The sequence below is a fragment of the Aethalodelphis obliquidens genome, unplaced genomic scaffold (assembly GCF_003676395.1).
Source record: "Aethalodelphis obliquidens isolate GAN/ISIS:26980383/991018 unplaced genomic scaffold, ASM367639v1 scaffold51, whole genome shotgun sequence".
Lineage (NCBI taxonomy): Eukaryota > Metazoa > Chordata > Mammalia > Artiodactyla > Delphinidae > Aethalodelphis > Aethalodelphis obliquidens.
In genome coordinates, this window is record NW_020837995.1 from 5,209,021 (window position 1) to 5,228,963 (window position 19,943).

The 19,943-nt window shown below is 39.8% G+C and overlaps 1 protein-coding gene across 9 annotated transcripts in view; it reads right to left on the minus strand.

Moving 5' to 3' along the window:
- The window catches only part of MEIS2 (Meis homeobox 2), a 201,575-nt gene that overhangs the window by 138,158 nt on the left and 43,474 nt on the right, over nucleotides 1–19,943 (minus strand). For all 9 annotated transcript variants that reach the window (XM_027083833.1, XM_027083836.1, XM_027083831.1 and 6 more), the window contains one exon: nucleotides 1,310–1,455. In XM_027083833.1, the coding sequence (XP_026939634.1) occupies nucleotides 1,310–1,455 (146 nt within the window). The remainder of the gene's footprint in view (nucleotides 1–1,309; nucleotides 1,456–19,943) is intronic.

Genomic DNA, 19,943 nt, shown 5'->3' on the forward strand with positions numbered 1-19,943 from the left:
GGACTCATTATTTTGTCTTTGGTTAAGTAATCAGCCCAGAGACTGCATGTTCTGTCTAATTCCTCTGAGCCCAGTCAGTGCAGGGCCCTGACCTTTGAAATGGCCATAGCTGCAAGGCAAGAATAACCACTGCCAAGGCAGCCTCGTTGGTTCTCCCAGCTAATCCTGACACCACCGGCCAGATCGATACACCTTAGTTTGCTACTAATGTCCTTACATCAAAATGGCCGATTTAGGAATGTGAATCTATCACGTTGCCCTCCCCACCTCCCGCCCCACCCCTTGCCCTTTGTAGCTCTGCTACAAGACCAGATCAGCTGCTACCGCCATAAATAAAAGTGGAACCTTGTGCTGGACCCATGACACTGTAACTAATGTCATTCAGCATGGCAACCCACAAGTTGGATAATCAAAGACCTTCAGCTTTCAATGTGCTACTCTATTTTTAAGCCTTAGCCTAAATAGAATGGCCTGAAAACAATCTCATAGCAAGAAACAGCCTCTGACGTCTTCACCGTTTTCCCAGAATTTCCAAATGAACAGCAAAGTATGAGCGCCTAGTTCCTCCGTAAAAATATATTGTAATGTTTTTGTCATGAGGGTCTTAGAGTCAATGGTATATATAAAATGATGCATAAAACCGACTGCAAACAGGAAGATAAACTGTTACTTTAAAAATGTTGCACATAGTTGATCTTTTCCCACAAGTGAACAGGATCGGCTTCTAAGATAATGGACTTGAACCGCTAAAAATGAATCTTTAATCTCGACCTTATAAACAAAGGTGTTATAGCACCTATGACCCTTCTGCGTTTGTCATATAAACATGTAACATGTTTGCAAGCTGCTTCAGCAATTAGAGTTGCCCCTGGTACCATGAGCTTGGACATGCATGTAGCAAAGTGCTTTTTTTTGCCTGCTAGAGGAGGTGGCTTTCGTTACGAGTGTCATCGGCAACGTTTATGGATTCATGAGCTTCTTAACAGCTGTTTCCCGTGGTTGCAGCTGCATTATCTGAAGTTGCTCTCATACCTTTTAGCACAAATAACACATTTACTTATATAGACTGTTTAGGGCCCTAGACCATTTTTAATAAGGTCCATTCCTGACCTATGGAAACAAAAACTCCTCCTTTCTACAGGGTACTCTTTGGGTGGTGAGAGTTGGTGAAACCTTCACGGCTCTGTTAACCATCATATTTTGAGAAAGGGAAAATAGGCACTATTTTCAAAAAAATCTGTATGAGCCCACCTAACTTGGTAGGAGAAGGCAAAACAACAAAACATTTTTCTCTTTCATCTTGACTTACTGTGAGATGCTGGAAGAGCCATGCTCTCATGATATTTGTTGCTACTTTGGGGAAAATGCCTCTTTTCTTCTGGCGTTTTTTGTCCTTGTCTGGATCATCATCGTCACCTGTGCCAGGTGAAGCTACACTGTTGTCTAAACCATCCCCTAGTAGAAAGAAATGAAAATACATTAGAGAAAACACAGAAAGGGTGCCAACAACAACGAGCAGCTAATGACAAGCTCAGCTAAGCTTGTTGAAAGAAATCCATTAAGCGGGTATATTCTCTTTCATTAAAGTATAATTGGAGACACAAATATGTAAAAGACAAAATTAAACCAGACCTCTTCAAATGTTAATTTTGTGTGTCTCACACTCGCCCATATCATTAATTCAATTCTAATTGTGCTCTTGACACAGTGCAGTAGCTCTTTGTCAATTATGGAATCCAGTGTGGGAAAACCGCCATCAGAAAACCCATTCAGTGAAAATGCATCCCCATGCCCAGAGTGAACACATACTGTAGGGTAATCAAGTTAAATGTTCTGTAGTCTATATATTCTAGGCTGCCTGCATAGGTGACAGTAACTGTGTCACTGTTCATTGCACATAACACACTGCCTGCTCAGCCCCTCCCAGAACTGTCACCTCCTAAGCACGCACATTCACACACTCCTCAGATGACCCTGGACTCAGCATCCGCGTGACATGAAAACTTTTAGCTCTCTGCACCACTGATCATTATCGTTAAAAAAAAAAAAAAAAAAAGATGCACATCAAGGTAGGGTGCTCACTTAATCAGAAGTTTCTATCAACATCTTTCTCTTCTGTGCTTTTTCTCTGGCATTAATTGTGCATTAGCAAAAATCATTTACTTTTAACAGTCATAGTTATTTTTTCTTGCCCTCCGGCAAAAATGCCTTGAAAGCCTGCCTGGAGGGCATCTAAATTATGTATCTGAAAAACTCTTCCGGCAAGGCATTGCAGGACCCCTACTTTCTTAAAATTCATACGAGCACGTCTTCCTGTTTTTGGGAAGGCATCAATCAAGAGTAGCAATATATGCCATATCCCTACATTAATATTTGAACTAATAACTTTAAAAAAAGGAAAGAAACAAGATCCGACTTGTGGCATAATCAAATGCAAAATAAATGAAGAATACGGGGACAGCACTGGGGCTTTATAGATGGCTGTGTTTTCCTTGCACATCATTAGCCTGGAGCCACACGAAAGAGGAAAACAGAGAAGTGGAGAGTTTATGCTCCCTGCTGGTGTTTAAGAAGCCAGGGTCCTGGAAGGACATCTGGGAATTGCGCTGAGATGGGGGTTTTTGTAATTTAAGAATAGACATTCATTAGCAGTAAATGCCATAAATCCCATGCTAAGTAAAAACCTTGTCCAAGAAAGCCTAAAACAATAAACTCTGTGCTCAATGTAGCCAGAGCTAGACGCTCCGCAGCTTCCCAGGGAAATGTTATAGATCCACCAGCTCATTCCCAGACCAGCTCCCTCCTCCTGGATTGGGCCACATGGGATATCCTGCCACAGGCCCCTCGCCTCCTAACCTGTCCCGTCTGCTTGGTGGGCTTCCCTCTACCTGTTCTTTTCCTTTCGCACCACAAAAACTCTCAACCTTCTTTGGCCAGAGAAGCAGAAAAGCCACACAAAGAGCTGGCAGATTAATTTTATTGACATTTCCATTTTCACTGCAATGCGATACCCTCCATCACATGGAAGAGATGACCCTCACTATTTACAGACTGACAGGCCACTTCATTACAACCACCCTGCCCCAAGGCAAAGCAGCTCCCTTCCATCTGCCCAAACACTAGAGCATGACCCCGAAGTTGCTGTTCTCTTTTTCTTTGCCGTCTGTTATGATTAAAAAAAAAAAGGAAAAGTGAGTCGAAAGGACCCCAAGTAGTCAAAGAACTAATCAGAGTACAGGGAAACAAAGGCATTTGACTTTTGAACACTGGTTAGATGGAGTCGAGTCTTCATCTGTCTACCCTCTCTACACAACCATGTACACGAGGGGGTCACTTGCACAAGGACAGACACACACACACACATACACGCACACACACACACGCTCAAGCAGGGACATGCATACACACTTTCCACCATGCCAAAGAACTGCTGCAAGGCAAATTCTCACCCACACTAATGGCTTCTGACTGCTCCTTGGCAACCCTAGCATTTTAACCTGGGTGGATATGCTCTCCAAAATACAGACACTGAAGCGATCTCATCAGCTGTTCATGTGACACAGATGGAGAGTGGCTATTAGGAGCCAGGCAGTGGGCCTTGGGGATCTGAGGTGCTGTTCTATAGCCTGAGGCGATTTTGAAAAGCAGTACCCGGAGATGAGGGAAAAAAACCCACACTGCAAGTGCAAGTTTGAAGTCAGTCTGTCTGTCGACCTACCACGGATAAAGATATCTTTGTCTCTGGATGGAAAAATCTATGTGGGCTATCTGGATGTACATTTCAGATAATGTATGTATGGAATGGCTCTTCCTTCAATGTCTTCCAAATATAAAAACACACACTGTAAACAATGCCTGTGTGTATATATTTCTTCCTAAGCACATATGGTTTCTGTGTATATGTTTAAGCTGAAATTGTCAGGATTTTGTTAAAAATCTCATTTAGCTTTTTTTGATAGATTCCTTGAATATACTTATTTTAAAAGGTTATCGGCTTAATTGAAGGAAGTTCAACAAAACAAGGCATTTGCCTTTTTAACCCAATCAATGACCTTAAAAATGAGAGACAGGGTTTCCACAGTGCATTTTCTCTTGCTTAAAAGCAGAGAGGGCTGGTAACACCTTCAAACTATATGATTCACTATATTTAGCTCAAGAAAAAAAATAGAGCTGGAGTGAGCCTCCTTTGATGACTGACTTAAACTGGAGAAGACAGGAGCATTACATGCATTTTAATATAAAGCGGTCCATTTTATATAAATGTATATAAACGTTGTAAAATATCTGAATTTGGATCCAGTGTGACAAATAATTGTAAAGAAAAATGCACCTATTTTTATAATAACCGGATACTAGACAAGAGATTTTTAAATTAATATTAGTGTTTACACCTCTATAAAGATAGGAATTTTCTTCTCCAAACACACAATAAATTTGTTTTTTCCTCCAATGGATTGTGAACCGACTCTAGCATAGAGGACTAACAACAGCAATTTTTCTTTTAAAAGAAAAATTTTAAAAGGCAACTGTGTGATCTACAACCTAAAACAAAACTGTGCAGATGATACTAAAGTAACCCTTAAAGTGGACATTGTTTCCCTGTTTTAGGGCTGCGTTGGCAATCCTTGGCATCTGTGCCAAATGAGTTTCTATGCCGAAAATAGTGTGTATACGGGCACAGATGCACGTGTCAGAGGAGGAAAAAGAGATAATGGCATGTATCTAAGCATCTGAAGTTAGGACTCAGAAGTGTGGGATACATGGTGTGGGCAGGAACTGTGTTTTGTTTATCTTTTTATCCTGAGAGCACACCTTCATGTCTGAGCCAGAGTGGACACCCAGTGATGGTCTGCTGCATGAGTAAAGGGCTAAACTTATCAATGAGTTTATTCAAGGGCCCTCCCCTCTCTTTGATAATCCCACACTGGGGCGACTGCACTCTTCATGGTCCCAAAGGGGCTGGGTGGGCGGCCCGAGTGCAGGTAGAGTCACTTCCGAACATGCCAGGAATGGCACTTCTTTGAATAACTCAGTGCCCATTAGAGCCTTTTTAAAGGGCTGACCCAAGGCCATTGCACCAGCATTGCCACCTCTGATGGGGAAAAAACTAAATAAAGAACTACTGGGCATGCTTCTTTTAAAAGGTTGCTAATCCCTTGACTAAAGGCACAGTCTAAGTTTGGGGCAAAGATACTCAAAATAGCTGCGTGTTACTGAACGCACTGTGTGTGACCATGGAAAGAAATACTCAAGGCCTGTGGATAGATACCTTTGAAGTGGACTAAATTATCAGGGGAGATTGTAAAAAACACAGGTCCCCAGGCCTTATCCCAGACTTACTAAATCAAAATATCCTGGGGCAGGGACAAAGAATTTGTATTTTTAACAAGTTCCTTGGGTTTGGTTACACAATCAGCCTAGCACTGGTTCTTAAACTGGCTTTTGGAAGCCACCGAACTAGATGACCTTCTAATTTGAGATAAGATGCAACCTCAAGAACAGGTGAATAGTTAAAATTCTATTCTACTGCCACAAATGGGGTTAGTGGTCACGGTGAGAAACTACACTCTGGCCAGGGCCTTATTCACTGTGGGAAAGCCGTGGTGCTCTCCGTCACAGGTACTGGCCAACACAAGGTAGCCCCACCTTATCTTCTGATGGTGAGGGTTAAACAGGAAGAAAGAAGCTGTAGAACACTGGCTCTCAAAATGCGGACCAGCGCCATTAGCAGTGGCAAAGAAATTGCGAGAAATGCAAATTCTTGGACCCACCCCAGACCCACCGTATCCGAACCTCCAGGGATGGGGCCAGACAATCTGAGGGTTACTAAGCACTCCAGGTGATTCTGATGACACTCAAGTTTGAGAAGCACTGTTGGAGGGCACAGAGAATATCCCTTTAGCCCACTACCCCTGGTGGTGGTTGTCTAAAGGCCTGAATCTAATCTCTGGGTCCTCCACCTGTTTCAAGACTCTGAGGTATTTTGAGAGCATCTCCAGCTGGATTTACACCCATGCTCTGGAGGAGGAGGTCACAGATGCTTTCCATAGCTAAGCACACTATGCTCAGAACAAGGCACTGCCAGGGGAAGCAGCCCCAGTCTACACCTACCTAGAAGAGCAATACTGAGGGAGTCTAGGTGCAAGGAAGTTAATCCTGGGATACCAGGCAAAATCCACTTCTGTAGCTATGTAGGCAGTGAATCAAGGAAAGATATGGGCACATGACGAGAGGGTCCTCAGATGATTCTAAGCAGAAATTCCCAATCCATACAATTCTTGGCCATAAAACCTGCCCAGGCAAAAGGACACCACTTCCTTTCATCGGCATATTGTCTTAACCCCATTTAGCCAAAAATCTGTCTATATTTTAGACATCAACTGCTTGGCTTGGAATAAAGAAGCGATACAAGCAGTGATGATGTGCTACGATGAGTCCAATACCACTGGGATGTGGCCTTCTGCCCTATCAGAAATAGAGGGCAAGTGCAACAGTCAAGAGGGTCCTAGTCCATCTTTTTCTTCCTATTCCACGTCCCTACCTCCCCCGAAAAACAGCCCCGACATTTATCCGTGAAGAAACTGAGGCCAAGAGGATAAATCGTTGCCTAAGATTCCACAGCTACATGTGATCCAGGATAAACCAGAGTCCAGGTAACTCCAAGTCCAGTGTTACTACCACTGGTATTCTCACATATTGTAAGTTATTTTTCACTTTTCAAAGCATTACCTCATTTGAACTCTGTTATCAAACCAGGCTTGATCCTACAGGTAAAGGTCTAAGTGCAGAGGAGAGATTAGATCTAGGGCCCAGGGGCTGGGATTGAGCTAGAACTGGTCCAGGCTGGTCCAGGTTCAAACAGAAATGTGCAAACTTTTCTCTCACAAGTAAGCCAGTGTCTGTACCGTCTTTAGATATATTCAGTACAGCAAGAGACTTTGAGACTTGGGGTTTTTCTAATGGGTTTATTGTGGGTCCAAGTGGAGGCCCTTGTATTGACAGCACCAGACTGACCTTCAGAGCCCAGAGATGCTGTAAATATTTGAGCATCTACTGTCCATACAGTCAGGATCTCAAGGCTGTGATGTCATCACTGTGCAGTACTATGAACTACTTCACGGAGCTGTAACTAAAGTGATGGATTCCCTGCCTTAAAGTCACTTTTTAAAGATAGAATAAGGCTTCTGTGACATTTGGCACCCTGTCAAATCACAAACATCTGAAAGTAACCTCTCAGTACTGTATTTTCAGAGAAATATTAGGACAAATGAATACATGTTTTGGTTAATAGCATTTATACTTCTTTTGAGTACGTCGGTGGCACATTATTTAATCCTCACTTCTCTCAGTTTTGGACAACGTTTAATAGTTAAATATGTTCATATAAAATATATACTGTAAAAAAGAGTGATATCTCGCCTGAAAGAACATGGGTTTTTTTTCCCTTCTCTTTTTTGATAAATAGAAACTCACTATAATCATTTTTATTTTGGGCAATGTAAATTCACTAATTTCAGACACACACACATATCTTCCAACCTACTTCCAGAACTTAGGTGTATTCATGAATATATAGATATTTGTATGTCTGATTATAAATTTTAAGTATATAAATTATATTGTTACCTTTTTCAAAGAATTCACTAATTTGTACATAAGTATCCAAATATATTTGTAGATGAACTGCACATTTTTGCCTATAGTCATATATACATACACATATATATACATATACAAGTTTATAGAATTCTTTTTTTTTTGTGGTACGCGGGCCTCTCACTGCTGTGGCCTCTCCCGTTGCGGAGCACAGGCTCCAGACGTGCAGGCTCAGCGGCCATGGCTCATGGGCCCAGCCGCTCCACGGCATCTTCCCAGACCGGGGCACGAACCCGTGTCCCCTGCATCGGCAGGCGGACTCTCAACCACTGCGCCACCAGGGAAGCCCTAGAATTCTTAAATGTTAGTGTTTAATGTTCAATAGGGTAGTCCCTTTTCTATACCATTTCTGTCTCACTAGAATACAGTATCCTCCTCTTCCTTTTCAATACTGTTGTCACTTTCATTATCCTCATTATCACAAGTAACTTTCACTGGACACTTGCAATGTTCCAATCCTCAATCTTCACAACAAATGAATGAAATAATTACTATTATCAATTCCATTTTATATATAAAGAAAACTGAGACTCAAAGGAATTAAGTAACTTGTCAAAGGTCACACAGTCAGGAAGTGGCAGAGAGGTGCTTGTCCTGTAAAGCCCATGCTCACAACCTCTATCCTCTCCCTTAGGCTGCCAGGAAAACAAGAAGAGGTGAAAAGTGAAGCTAGATTCTGGGTTAGCCCTCACTGCTCAAGAAACAAACCCCAAGAGTGAGGCCTTATATACTCACATTCATGAACTAAAGAGACAGTGGGCGACAGCACACTTAAAAGTAACTATGAACCAAGAAACAAACAGATGCATATTTTTACAGTTATGTCCATTATCTGCAGGACTGTTATTGTTCCCTGTAGACCTAAAGTTCAAATTAAATATGATTTTGAAATAGGAGTATCTGTTTAACTTTAAGAACTTTTCTGAGCCAAGGGATCTTTCAAAATTCCATGCCTTTAGCCCTGTGCCCTTGGCCAAAAATGCCCTTTGTCTTCATTTTTTTACTCCTTCCCATTCTTCTTTGCCGAGGCAAACTCCTATTCAAATTTCAAAACCCAAAAAAAGGAACCTCCTTTGTAAAGCTTTCTCTATTTCCCAGTAAGAGCTGGTATACTATGCTTTTGATTTCTTCAGCAGTTTGTTCCTTGCCTCTGCTATATTTACTTTTCTGTTTTGCAATTTATCTGTCTACTAAGTTGTCTGTGCTGCTTGACTGTGAGCTTCTTCAAGGCAGGGGCCCTGACTCCCGAGCCCTGACACAGAGTAAACAGTCAAATGTTAGTGGGATGGACAAATTGGCAGCAAGAGCCTTGAGACATATTATTAGGCCCCTGTGAGAATGTCACCTGCTTTGAAGAAGGTCCATGAAGGGAGTCCTTGGCTCTGGTAACCCAGCCACCCAGCCTCGGGCTCCCTCACACCACTCTTCCTACTCTAGAAGCACTGGGTGTATCATGCCCAGTGTTTTACTGCTCAGGAGGGCATGGCCCTCCTCAGAGATGATCCTTACATGTCTGAGACACGTGTCATATATTGGTTTTTTTTTGAAAACGGTGCTCCATTTCTCAAACCTGCCCAAATCCAACGGGGAAGAGAGACTGCTGGGAGAGAGTGGCTGCCCCTTGCCCAGGCTGTTCAGATTACTCGGAGGATTACAGTTAAAAAATGAAGTATCCTGTAGCCATGGAACTGCAACACAAAGCTCTTTGGAAACTCATTTTCTGTCATCATTTCTTTATGCTTTTTTCCCTTTAATATGGTACTTTGAAAACTGGATTAAAATGTACTGAGTCAAAAGATACTTTCTTTCAGGGACTACCTTCCAGGAGTTTAACATAGGACATCCCACTGAGAAATCTGAATCAGGGTTTTCAATAAGAGGCAAAAAGAAGAAGGAGAAGAAGAAGGAGAAGAAGCAGCAGCTGCCTTTGCCCAGTTCTATGTTAGACTCTAGCCTTACAACGCTTGCTTTCCAAGAAGCATCCTCAAAGTAAATCTGCAATTTACCTTTTTCACACCAGATGAGGTTGGGGGGAGGGGGAAGCTACAGACCCAGAAATGTGGGGAGGGCGAGGGGAGAGAGGTGGGGTGAGGGGCCAGCAGTGAGACCTGCTAATTACTGATCTCTTTTACTCTCCTGCTGTGCTTAACTGTCTGGACACGTTAAAGTGAAATTTTTCTGTGATTTTTCAAGTGACTGGTTCATGGCCCACTAGCATGGAGGGAAGCAGGAGAGGTGAAATGCTTTCGTTTACATGCAACATTTACTAACTGTGTGGGTTTTCCGACATTAAAGAGAGGACAGTGACCCAGGCCACCTTTTTCACACTCAAAAGAGCACTGAAAAAACAAGTCTTCATCGGCTTACCTCAGGCTTCCCTGGTCCTGAACACCCTCCCCCCGGGGTATGAGCAAAAAGGGAAAAAAAGAGGGGATTTTAAGCTCCTTTCTCTTCAACTTTTCAGGCTGTATAAGCAGCATTTAGCAAATTCAGCCCCAAATGGCTCCAAATGCTCTGAGCTGTAGGGGCTCATTCTTTGTTCTCCTCCCTCTATTTACACAGGATTTACGCAGGCTCTCCACTGAAGAGACCCAAAGCACTTCCATTCTCACTGGCTCGGCTGGACTGTGGCCCTGGCCGCTGGCCCGGCCTGCGCTGGGGGATTTCTGCCACCTGGAGAAGGCGACAAACTGCGCCCTAACTCAGTGATCCCGAGACAACCTGGCCCGGTGCAGGCCGCTGCAAAGCTCAGGCCGGAGAAGATGAGCTAACCTTCCAGAAGAGACACGAAAACCCAGCCAAGGCTGTGCAAGTAAATGTGTGTCCAGAGACAAATAACATGCACTTTAAAATATGCAGCTATATGATAGAACGGAAAGTGCTGGGTGAAAAAAAAAAATTCAGACTGCAGCTTGGATGAAAACCACTTCACCCACTGGTTGGAAAAATAAAGTGTAAAAACAGACAGATGGACACATATGTAAATGTGGCAGTGTTTTAGGCTTTAGCTGGCAACGTGAGCGTCGTAGTATAGTTTTGCACGCCTGTATTTTCCATATCATGTTGAATCCTGTTAACTGTTGAACAGAAACATCCTCATACTGGTCCTTGACCAAATCAGTCCCCTCAATTTACCCGTCAGGAGCCATAAAATGGCTTTGTTTATTGACTGGAACCCTCTAATCCTTTATAGCAGAAGTGAACAAGAAAGCTTCCAAACTCTTAGCCTGTGCTTCCCTGAAGCTGGTTACTCTCATCTGAAATGTATATGTATTTCTAATTTATGCTTCACTTAAGTTGATTTCTCTCATTGAAATACATATATATTTCATAATTTATATATATAGATAAAATTTCACTTGAAAAAATTTTTTAATTCAAGAATAGTTGATTTACAATGTTGTGTTAATTTCTGCTGTACAGCAAAGTGATTCAGTTATACATATATATACATTCTTTTTCATATTCTTTTCCTTTATGCTTTATCACAGGATATTGATTACAGTTCCCTGTGCTATACAGTAGGACCTTGTTGTTTATCCATTCTATATATACTAGTGAAAATTTTTAAATATTTCAATAAAGGATATCTATTCCCCTAGCCTCCCACAGAATTCTCTAAAGGATATTGACTGAATCCAGTAGAAAAGTAAATTCCTTTTTCTTTATAATTCAGCAGATTGCCTCATCTCTGTAGTAGAGGATAATAGAATGTACTTGTTCCTCAGTTACCTGATAAGCACCTATAAAAGTACAGAGTAGGTTCCAAAGTTATTCACAGGACATCATAATAAAGCTCTTCTGGGCACTCTAATGATTCATTTTTAGTGATCTCTCAAATGCCCTTTCCACAGTTAGTAACACTCAGATTTTATTAAGGTGGAAAGCATGGACAAATGTCCACTCGAGTCCCAGCTCTCAAATTTGACTCTCCTTGCATTACACTACCTACAGCTAAAGCTTTTTTAATGTTCTGTTTGCCTCCCCAGAGTGGCATTTCAGCTAACAGAGTTCACAATCTTTCAGCCCTAAACACAGTAGGCTGCTATCTTCAAGTCATCCTAGGAATGTGCCAGATACCATCATCTCCCTCCTGCAATACAAAGAAACAGAAAGAGAGAGAGACCAAGAGAAGACCAAGCTGATCAAGTTACCAACAGCCCAGAATGCCCCTCTCAGAAGGTTAATCTTTGAACCAGTAAATGTTATAATTAGGAGCCTTGAAGTTGGACTGAGGCTGGTCATTGAAAGAAAGACTCTAAAAGAGAAAGTATGAATGGAACACATCTCTTTCACCTAATGGTTTGACACAAGGGTCATGATTTTTATGGGAAATTATACAAAAATGGGTTGTTATGATGTATGAGTCTCTTTCCCACATCTCCTATAAAAGAAAAAAGGTGGTTGGGGAGAGATGACTTCCCAATTTCAGTTAGCTATGTTTCAGTACAAATTGTGAAAATTATGCAAATAACAATTCTGGCACCTTTGCGAGAGGAAAACATTATTAAATTATGCTCTAAGTATTTTGTCTGCTTTAGTAATTACTCTCATGTAACTGTAAATATAAATAGCTGTTATTCTGTTTAAATTTTTAATCATGCAAAATATTGTCACACAAAAGTCCTTCTGTTGCAGTCTAACTGGGATTTTCTTTTTTAAAATATCCATATTTAACTGAAGTGGACTATTTTTAGCATTGTAAAGTGTTTTAGTAAAGATAGCTGGCTAACATCTCCAAATCAACAGGTCTTTCAAGGAAAGATATGGCCTTTATATTTGCAAAAAGAATTTCCTACAAAAGACCATTTATAAACTGCATTTTTAACATTTTATACGAAACTAGAATACAATTGGTCTGCTTCCAAGAATGTATTAATTATATTAAATCTGTATGTTCAGTATGTAACAATAACAATGTTCTCATTTTATCGTCAACTATAGGATTTTATGTCTTACTATCTCTCTTAGCATACTTTAATATTAAATGAAACATTAAATATCAACCAATAATAAAATTCATTAGGGGGAATAACAAAAAAGCAAAGTTCTATCTGTAGCAGAAATTATTTCATTCAATTTTTAGGATCCTTACTTCATTATCATATTTGCTATCTAAGACAAAAGTAGGGACAATACATTTTTATAATATCAGTTGATCAGTTTGAATTCTTAATATGGTATTTCTCTGTGAATTTATATCAGTAGATACCATTTCAAATAGCAGAACAACAACAAAAAAGACTTTTTGAATATTGCTTCCACTTTCTCAACTACTGTAAAATGAAAACAATGGAATATTTTAATAAAAGTACAACTTTGCAGCTGACATTGTTAAATAATTTCAGAACAAAAATCCTTTAACTTTAAACAAAAGCTAGCCATCTCTGTGATAATAATAATGCTTACTAAGAAAACAGATTGGACTATCTATCAACATTCCCTTTGGAAAGTTTTCTACATATAGAAAAAAGAACAATAGTACCTGTGAAGTTGATAACTGGTTTTAGGTGAATATTTTTAAACTGTTAAGATATCATAAGTGGAATATGTGTGTTATTTATTAGAAAATTATATTTTGTACATTTTTCAAAGCACATTTTCACACAACAGAGTTTCCTAATAAAACTTTGGGTTTTTGTTTAACAAGTTGATAAACTAAATTGCTAACATTTAAAAAGTAACTACTATGCATTTAGAGATTTTACTTATTATGATTGTTTTAAATAAATCTACTACGATTTGAGAACAAGCAGGTATATTTTTATAACGTAATGTAAATAGATATCCACAACATACATGTGATAGTCCTATGGGGAAACATAATGTGACAGCTTAGTAAGAATAATCTAAGATACAGTAAATTGACTATTCTTCATATAGTCTATGGACTAAAAAACCACAGACACGAGGCCCTTTAAAAGTACACTTTAAATGGAGAATGACTGCTAACGAGTATATAATCTTTTGGGGTGATGAAAATATTCTAAGATTGATCATGGTAACGGTTGCACAACTGTGAATATACTAAAAACCAACGAATTGTACAGTTTAAATGGGTGAAATCATATACTGTGTGAATTATATCTCAATAAAGCCGTTATATTTTTTTAAATGAATATATTTTGCTTCCTTATTCAAAACAGCATGCTGGGGGCTTCCCTGGTGGCGCAGTGGTTGAGAGTCTGCCTGCCAATGCAGGGGACACGGGTTCGTGCCCCGGTCCGGGAGGGTCCCACATGCCGCGGAGCGGCTGGGCCCGTGAGCCATGGCCGCTGAGCCTGCGCGTCCGGAGCCTGTGCTCCGCAGCGGGAGAGGCCACAACAGTGAGAGGCCCACGTCCCGCAAAAAAACAAACAAACAAACAAAAAACAGCATGCTGGACAAAGTATAAAAGTCTAGTAGCTGAGTTTGAAGGTATCCATAATCTTTTCTGAATTGCTTCAAAACAATGTGATTTCTAGGCCACTTAATAATGTCATCTTAGCACCTTGCATATGGACAGACATATGTACTCAAAAACATTTGGGATGGATTTTATACTGTTTAGGTTACAAAGATACGCATTGATGGAAAGTAGACTGACCTTAATACGGTAATGAATTTAATTCTTCTCCACTCTCAATCCTATTGATTACAGCAGAACACTAGTCCTAATTATTTACCTCTTTCAAGGATTACTTTAGCTATCAGAATATCTCCAGAAGACTTCCACAAACACACACACACACAACTACATTTCTTCTACATAAGCTTCTTCAAGTCAGGCACCGTATCTTTTATTTTTTTCATAACATTCTTAGAACTTTGTATAATGTTATGGGTGTAGTATATACCTAAACTTTAATTAAATGAATGGATGGATAACTCTAATATTCCTTGGAATATGTTTTATTCTTTGTGCATTTATATCTAAAACTTGGAAACAGAAGCCATCTACGAATGTTGGTCTCTAAGAGTTGAAAACTGGTCATAGAGTTAATGTTTTATAAATTTCAAAGACATTTTCCTATAAGATACACTGCCTGGAAGAAGCAACTTTATTGAAAGAGATAATTAGCAATAGAGGTGCCCTATATTTGGAAAAGTGCCCTACATACTTGGTTCACTCTTCTTCTAAATTTCTGACTTTATTGTATTTTGGGGGGCAGCTTTACTACTCTGTTTGTAGTAGCCTCCTTTGGAGGCTCACTTCTAACATACTGCTTGCCCCTCCACTCTGTCCCTCAGCCCCATCCACACATAATCACAGAGGAACATACCCTTGGGGCAAAATGTTGATGCAATGGAAGAAGCATGAGCTGGGTGATAAAAGAGATCTTGTATTGAATTTCCAGATCTTTTCCTTACTGGCTGAGTATGACCTTGGTCAAGAGATTAACCCTCTAAACCTAAGTTTCCTCATCTATGAAATGGGAAGAGTTATACATACCCAGTAAGTTAATTATGAAAATTAAATGAAGTAATAAGAGTAATTATTAAATCCCTATCTTGTACCAGGTGCTTTACACTTATTAACAAGCTTAGAAACTTTATACATGACATCTAGCCTCACACGGTACCTAACACATCAAAGGCGGATCAATAAATGCTAGTTATTTCCGTTCTTAAAATGAACTAATATGAAAGGATAAACGAAATGTGGTATATCCATACACTGAAATACTATTCAGCAATAAAAAAGCACAAACTACTGACACATACAATGTGTCACATCTCAAAGTCATTGCCCTAGATAGAGGAAGCCAAATAAAAAACTACATACTATATGATTCCAAATATATTAAATTCTATAAAATGCAAACAAATGGAAAGCAGATCAGTGGTTGACTGAGGACAAACACAGAGGGAGGGATAGACTAGAAAGGAGTACAAGGAAGCTTCTGGGTGGTGATAGACATGTACAGTATCTTGATTATGGTGCTTGTCTCATAGGTGTACACAACGGTCAAAACTCATTAAATTGTATACCTTAAATGGGTGAACTTAGTATGAAACTTGTACCTCAAGAAAGTTGATAAAAATAATGTTAAGCAGATTATAGTTAAATCTCCATAAACCTGTTATTTGGCATAAAACAGATTTTAGTGGAAAATACAGCTTACAGGGCTTCCCTGGTGGCGCAGTGGTTGAGAGTCCGCCTGCCGATGCAGGGGACGCGGGTTCGTGCCCCGGTCCCGGAAGATCCCACATGCCGCGGAGCGGCTGGGCCCGTGAGCCATGGCCGCTGAGCCTGCGCGTCCGGAGCCTGTGCTCCGCAACGGGAGAAGCCACAACAGTGAGAGGCCCGCGTACCGCAAAAAAAAAAAGAAAAAAAAGAAAATACAGCTTACAATACAGAGGTGTAGGAGTGGGGATTCTCCCAGTTTTTGCAGTGAAATTCTGAAAGTATGAAATGATTTAGGGCAGCAATTGAAATATGCTATGGGGAGAAGCCCATCATGATATTTATAAACTTGTTGATTTATACTATTTTGTTTAACTTCATGAAGATGTAAAGTAGATGGTCAAAATGCACTTTGCAGATGTTACTCAAAAGTATTTTTCTCCATTGGTCAAATCCCATTATGATAAATACTGTTAACAAAGAACTACTCAGGTTACAAAAAAAGTACCAATAATAGTCAAGAAGGTAATAGAAATAATTCTTAAGCCACTTTTAAAACTCTTTTGGGAAATTCAGTATTAACCCATTCCTCCTAATCATAAGAAGGTCTAACACTGGAGATCTTAGTCAATTTCAGAGGAAAATGACACCGTTATGAAAGACTCTGAGCGCCCTTAAGATTAAAAATGAATGGGAAATATAGAATGAATATTAACCCTTGCCAACCAGCTCCATACCTTCAGATAATCTGTGAATCCTTTGTATAAATACAGAACTAACATTTGTGGAGCACCTTGTAAGTGCCAGGTACAATAGGTATCCTCTCATCCACAGGATAGTTCAGAGTTCAGTATTTTAATCACTTTAGTATCTTTGGAAAGTGAAGCCAGACAGGTTAAGAAACTTGCCTAAAGTCACGTGGCTAGTCGGTAACAGAGCTGGATCTTCAACTCAAGTCTATGAACTCTATTTCACAACACAGCCTCTACTCCCATATGGAATGGAATTCACATTTTTAAAAAAAGTAGACTGTGGGGAGAACAGTGCTTTATGGCTTTGAACCTGGGTAACTGGTACTTACTTACTAATGCCTGATCATGGCCAAGTGATTCATCTGAATTTGGAGGTATATGATATTTGGCTCACGTCAGATAACGAATAATAGTTCAAGTTCATTCTTACTCTTTCCTTCCTTCTTTCATTTCTTTTTAATGACTCATTCACATTAAAAAAAAAAAAGAAAAAAAAAAACCTATGCAAACAGAGTCACCACTGGCTGAAAAACACATTTGCTTAAGAAAAATAATCTTTTCCTCATTCTTCCAGAACTCATACTTCAAAATGGCACAAAAGCAAAAGGCCACGTTTGCCACTACATAGGAAATATTACCACATCTGATTGCCGTCCAATTACAGGAAGACCAGGAGCTGAAGGCCAGGTAGTTATTAGTTTGTCATAGCATACCCCTACACTTTGTCATGAAGGTGAACAACTTGAGGGCACCAATGTGAACTTTAGTCGGGCCGTGTTGGCTGATAAAACAGGAGCTGCAAAGGTCTTTGTTTGAAAGAAAACATTGTTCAACCATTTCCCAGGAGGAAAAGAAAAGGGTCTGTCTCTCAGTAGGTTTACTCATATACCTGTGGCAAACCATCGCAAGAGAGAACTGACATCTTTGCTGTAAGATCAGATCTCAGAGCCACCAATCAAACGGCAGTCCAACCTTAATATGCTGATGCAGCGAATTTCCGGATCTTGATCACACTAGGCTAGGGAGTCATTCTTCTCAGTGATAAAGTCGGTGAATGCACTCTTGAGAAGATAACAAATTAAAAACCAGCTGACTCGACATCATTTGAGTGAGGAATTCACTGCTGACCCAGTACAACACAATTTCTACCACCAGTCAGTAATCACCAAAGAGGTGGCCAACTTCATTTCATAATTGTAAAACTATTCCTAACACAGGGTCTCAGCACAGCTAAATGATAACTGTCTGATTCACATCATGAAGAGCCACTGAAATTGATAATGACTTCCTCTAGTATTTATATCCCGAGTCTTACTTTATGTTAAAATTCCAAGATTCTAAAGCAAATTAGAAATTCTCAAAAGTGGTATATTGTCTAAATGACCAGAAACATGACAAGAACTATGTAACTTTGAGGATTACTCCATTTTGAAACTGTATTTTTTGAATCTATACTTTTCCCACTAAAATACCTAGTTTTTCTATAGTTGATGTATCGTGCTGGTGGAAAGTGGAGTTGACATCCTCTATACATCGACCACAGAATATTAGGAAAATAATTACCTAACTGTTGTGCGACTTGTGTCCCAGACTTAGAAACGTGTGGTCTTGGATAAAAATACCTTACATTTACATAATGATTTTTCAGCTTTCAAACACTCTTTTCCAACTCTTGATCACTACAACAAAGTGTAAGGGGCATATCCTATTATCCCCATTTAACAGATAAACCAAGTACATCCGGTTAACATTTTGGTAACTCCTTGTAATCTATAAATATTATTAGGTTGAACCATCTGAAATTGCTAATATTTGACCAGTTCTAACCTACCAAAAAGGCAATTTCATAAAAGCAATATTTCCAGCTTTACTATCAATCATCAACTTGGTTGTTTCTTTTGCTTTTTCTACTTTTCTATGTACTTGTTTTTACCAATATGTCTAGCCTCACTCTTACAAATCCCTTCAATCATTTTCTCTTTTCATACTGAATAGATAAAAAGGTAACGTGAAAATAAACACTAGTAAAGGAAACCCTAGCCTATGAGCAACCAATGAAGTTACACACAAAAAACTTACCAACAGACAATTAGGCCATGGGAGACACTGCTGTGTTTTTAACTAGGGATGTAGCAAGAAGGCTCTTCACAGTATTCAGAAAAAGGAACTATTCTTGTCAATTCTAATTTCAAACTTCAACAACAGTAATTAGCATTGAGAAATGATCAGAGTATATTCTATTATATGTCTCTGGAGAAATTTTCACTCTAAAGTTTCCTATAATAACAACAGCAACATTAATAAAAAATAATATTTATCGAGTACTTACTCTCTTCCAGACACTCTGCTAAACACTTCACATGCTTTACCTCATTTAATTCTCACCATCCTATCAGGGTTGATTTTCCTTTTACACATGAAGAAACCGAGGCTTGGAGGGGTTAAGCAATTAGGTCATATGAATAATAAGTGGCTGAGACTGGGTTCACACCCGTGCCCTTAAAACACTGCAAGAGACTGCTGCCTACGATGGCTCGATCCCTGCGACTCCTGAGCCCATTTAGCCAGAATCGGCCAGCCTCATGAAACTTCATAACATTTCTACACCCTACTGAATCATTCAGTCCATTAAAATGTTTGTGGTCTACCAATTTAACAGGAAATTTACGTTTTACCATGACCTGTAAGTGTCATGAGGACAGGCACTAGGCCACAGCAGGCACCAAAGAAATGTTCATTAAAAGGGAAATAAATAAGAATTCTTCCCTGTGTTTTTTTTTTTTTTCTTTTTAATCGGAGAGCCTCACCTGTCTCCCTTGTGACAAAGTAGAGAGCTCTCAAGCAATCCCGTTCTAGATGTTACTTGACTTTGGAACCCATCCACCACTGCCACTGCCACCTTCAACCTTGCTGGAAGCGCTAAAATTAATTCATCTCACTGACAAAAATGGGATAAAAGAACCCCAACCACAGAGGTGGAGAAACCACTCCTTCCCCCTGAACAAATGCTGCTTTCTGATGCCCAGGATTGCTTTTCTTCTCTCGCTAAGGTTCAGTAAGTACTGAAAGCTCGGGCCCAGTGAATATGGGTCAGGTCTGTAAGGCAACTCCACCCCTTTCATTACCATGGAATCAGTTAACAATCCCGCTGGTTCTACCAAAAATAAAAAATAAAGTAATTGGTCCCAGCGGTTATTTAGGTGCTGAGGAAGTCTCAAAAACACTACTATCTCCTGTAGTGATCTGCTAGCCTTTCCCTACTCCAACCAGCACACTGGGACTTCTAAATTACATACCATAATTGACATAAAATATCTGTCCCATAAGTGAATATCTTTATTAGCATCAAAATCACTCACAACTAGTGTTCCTCAATGTTATTAAACATAACTTGTTCTAGGTGTTGCTTTACTAATTAGTCAGGATGA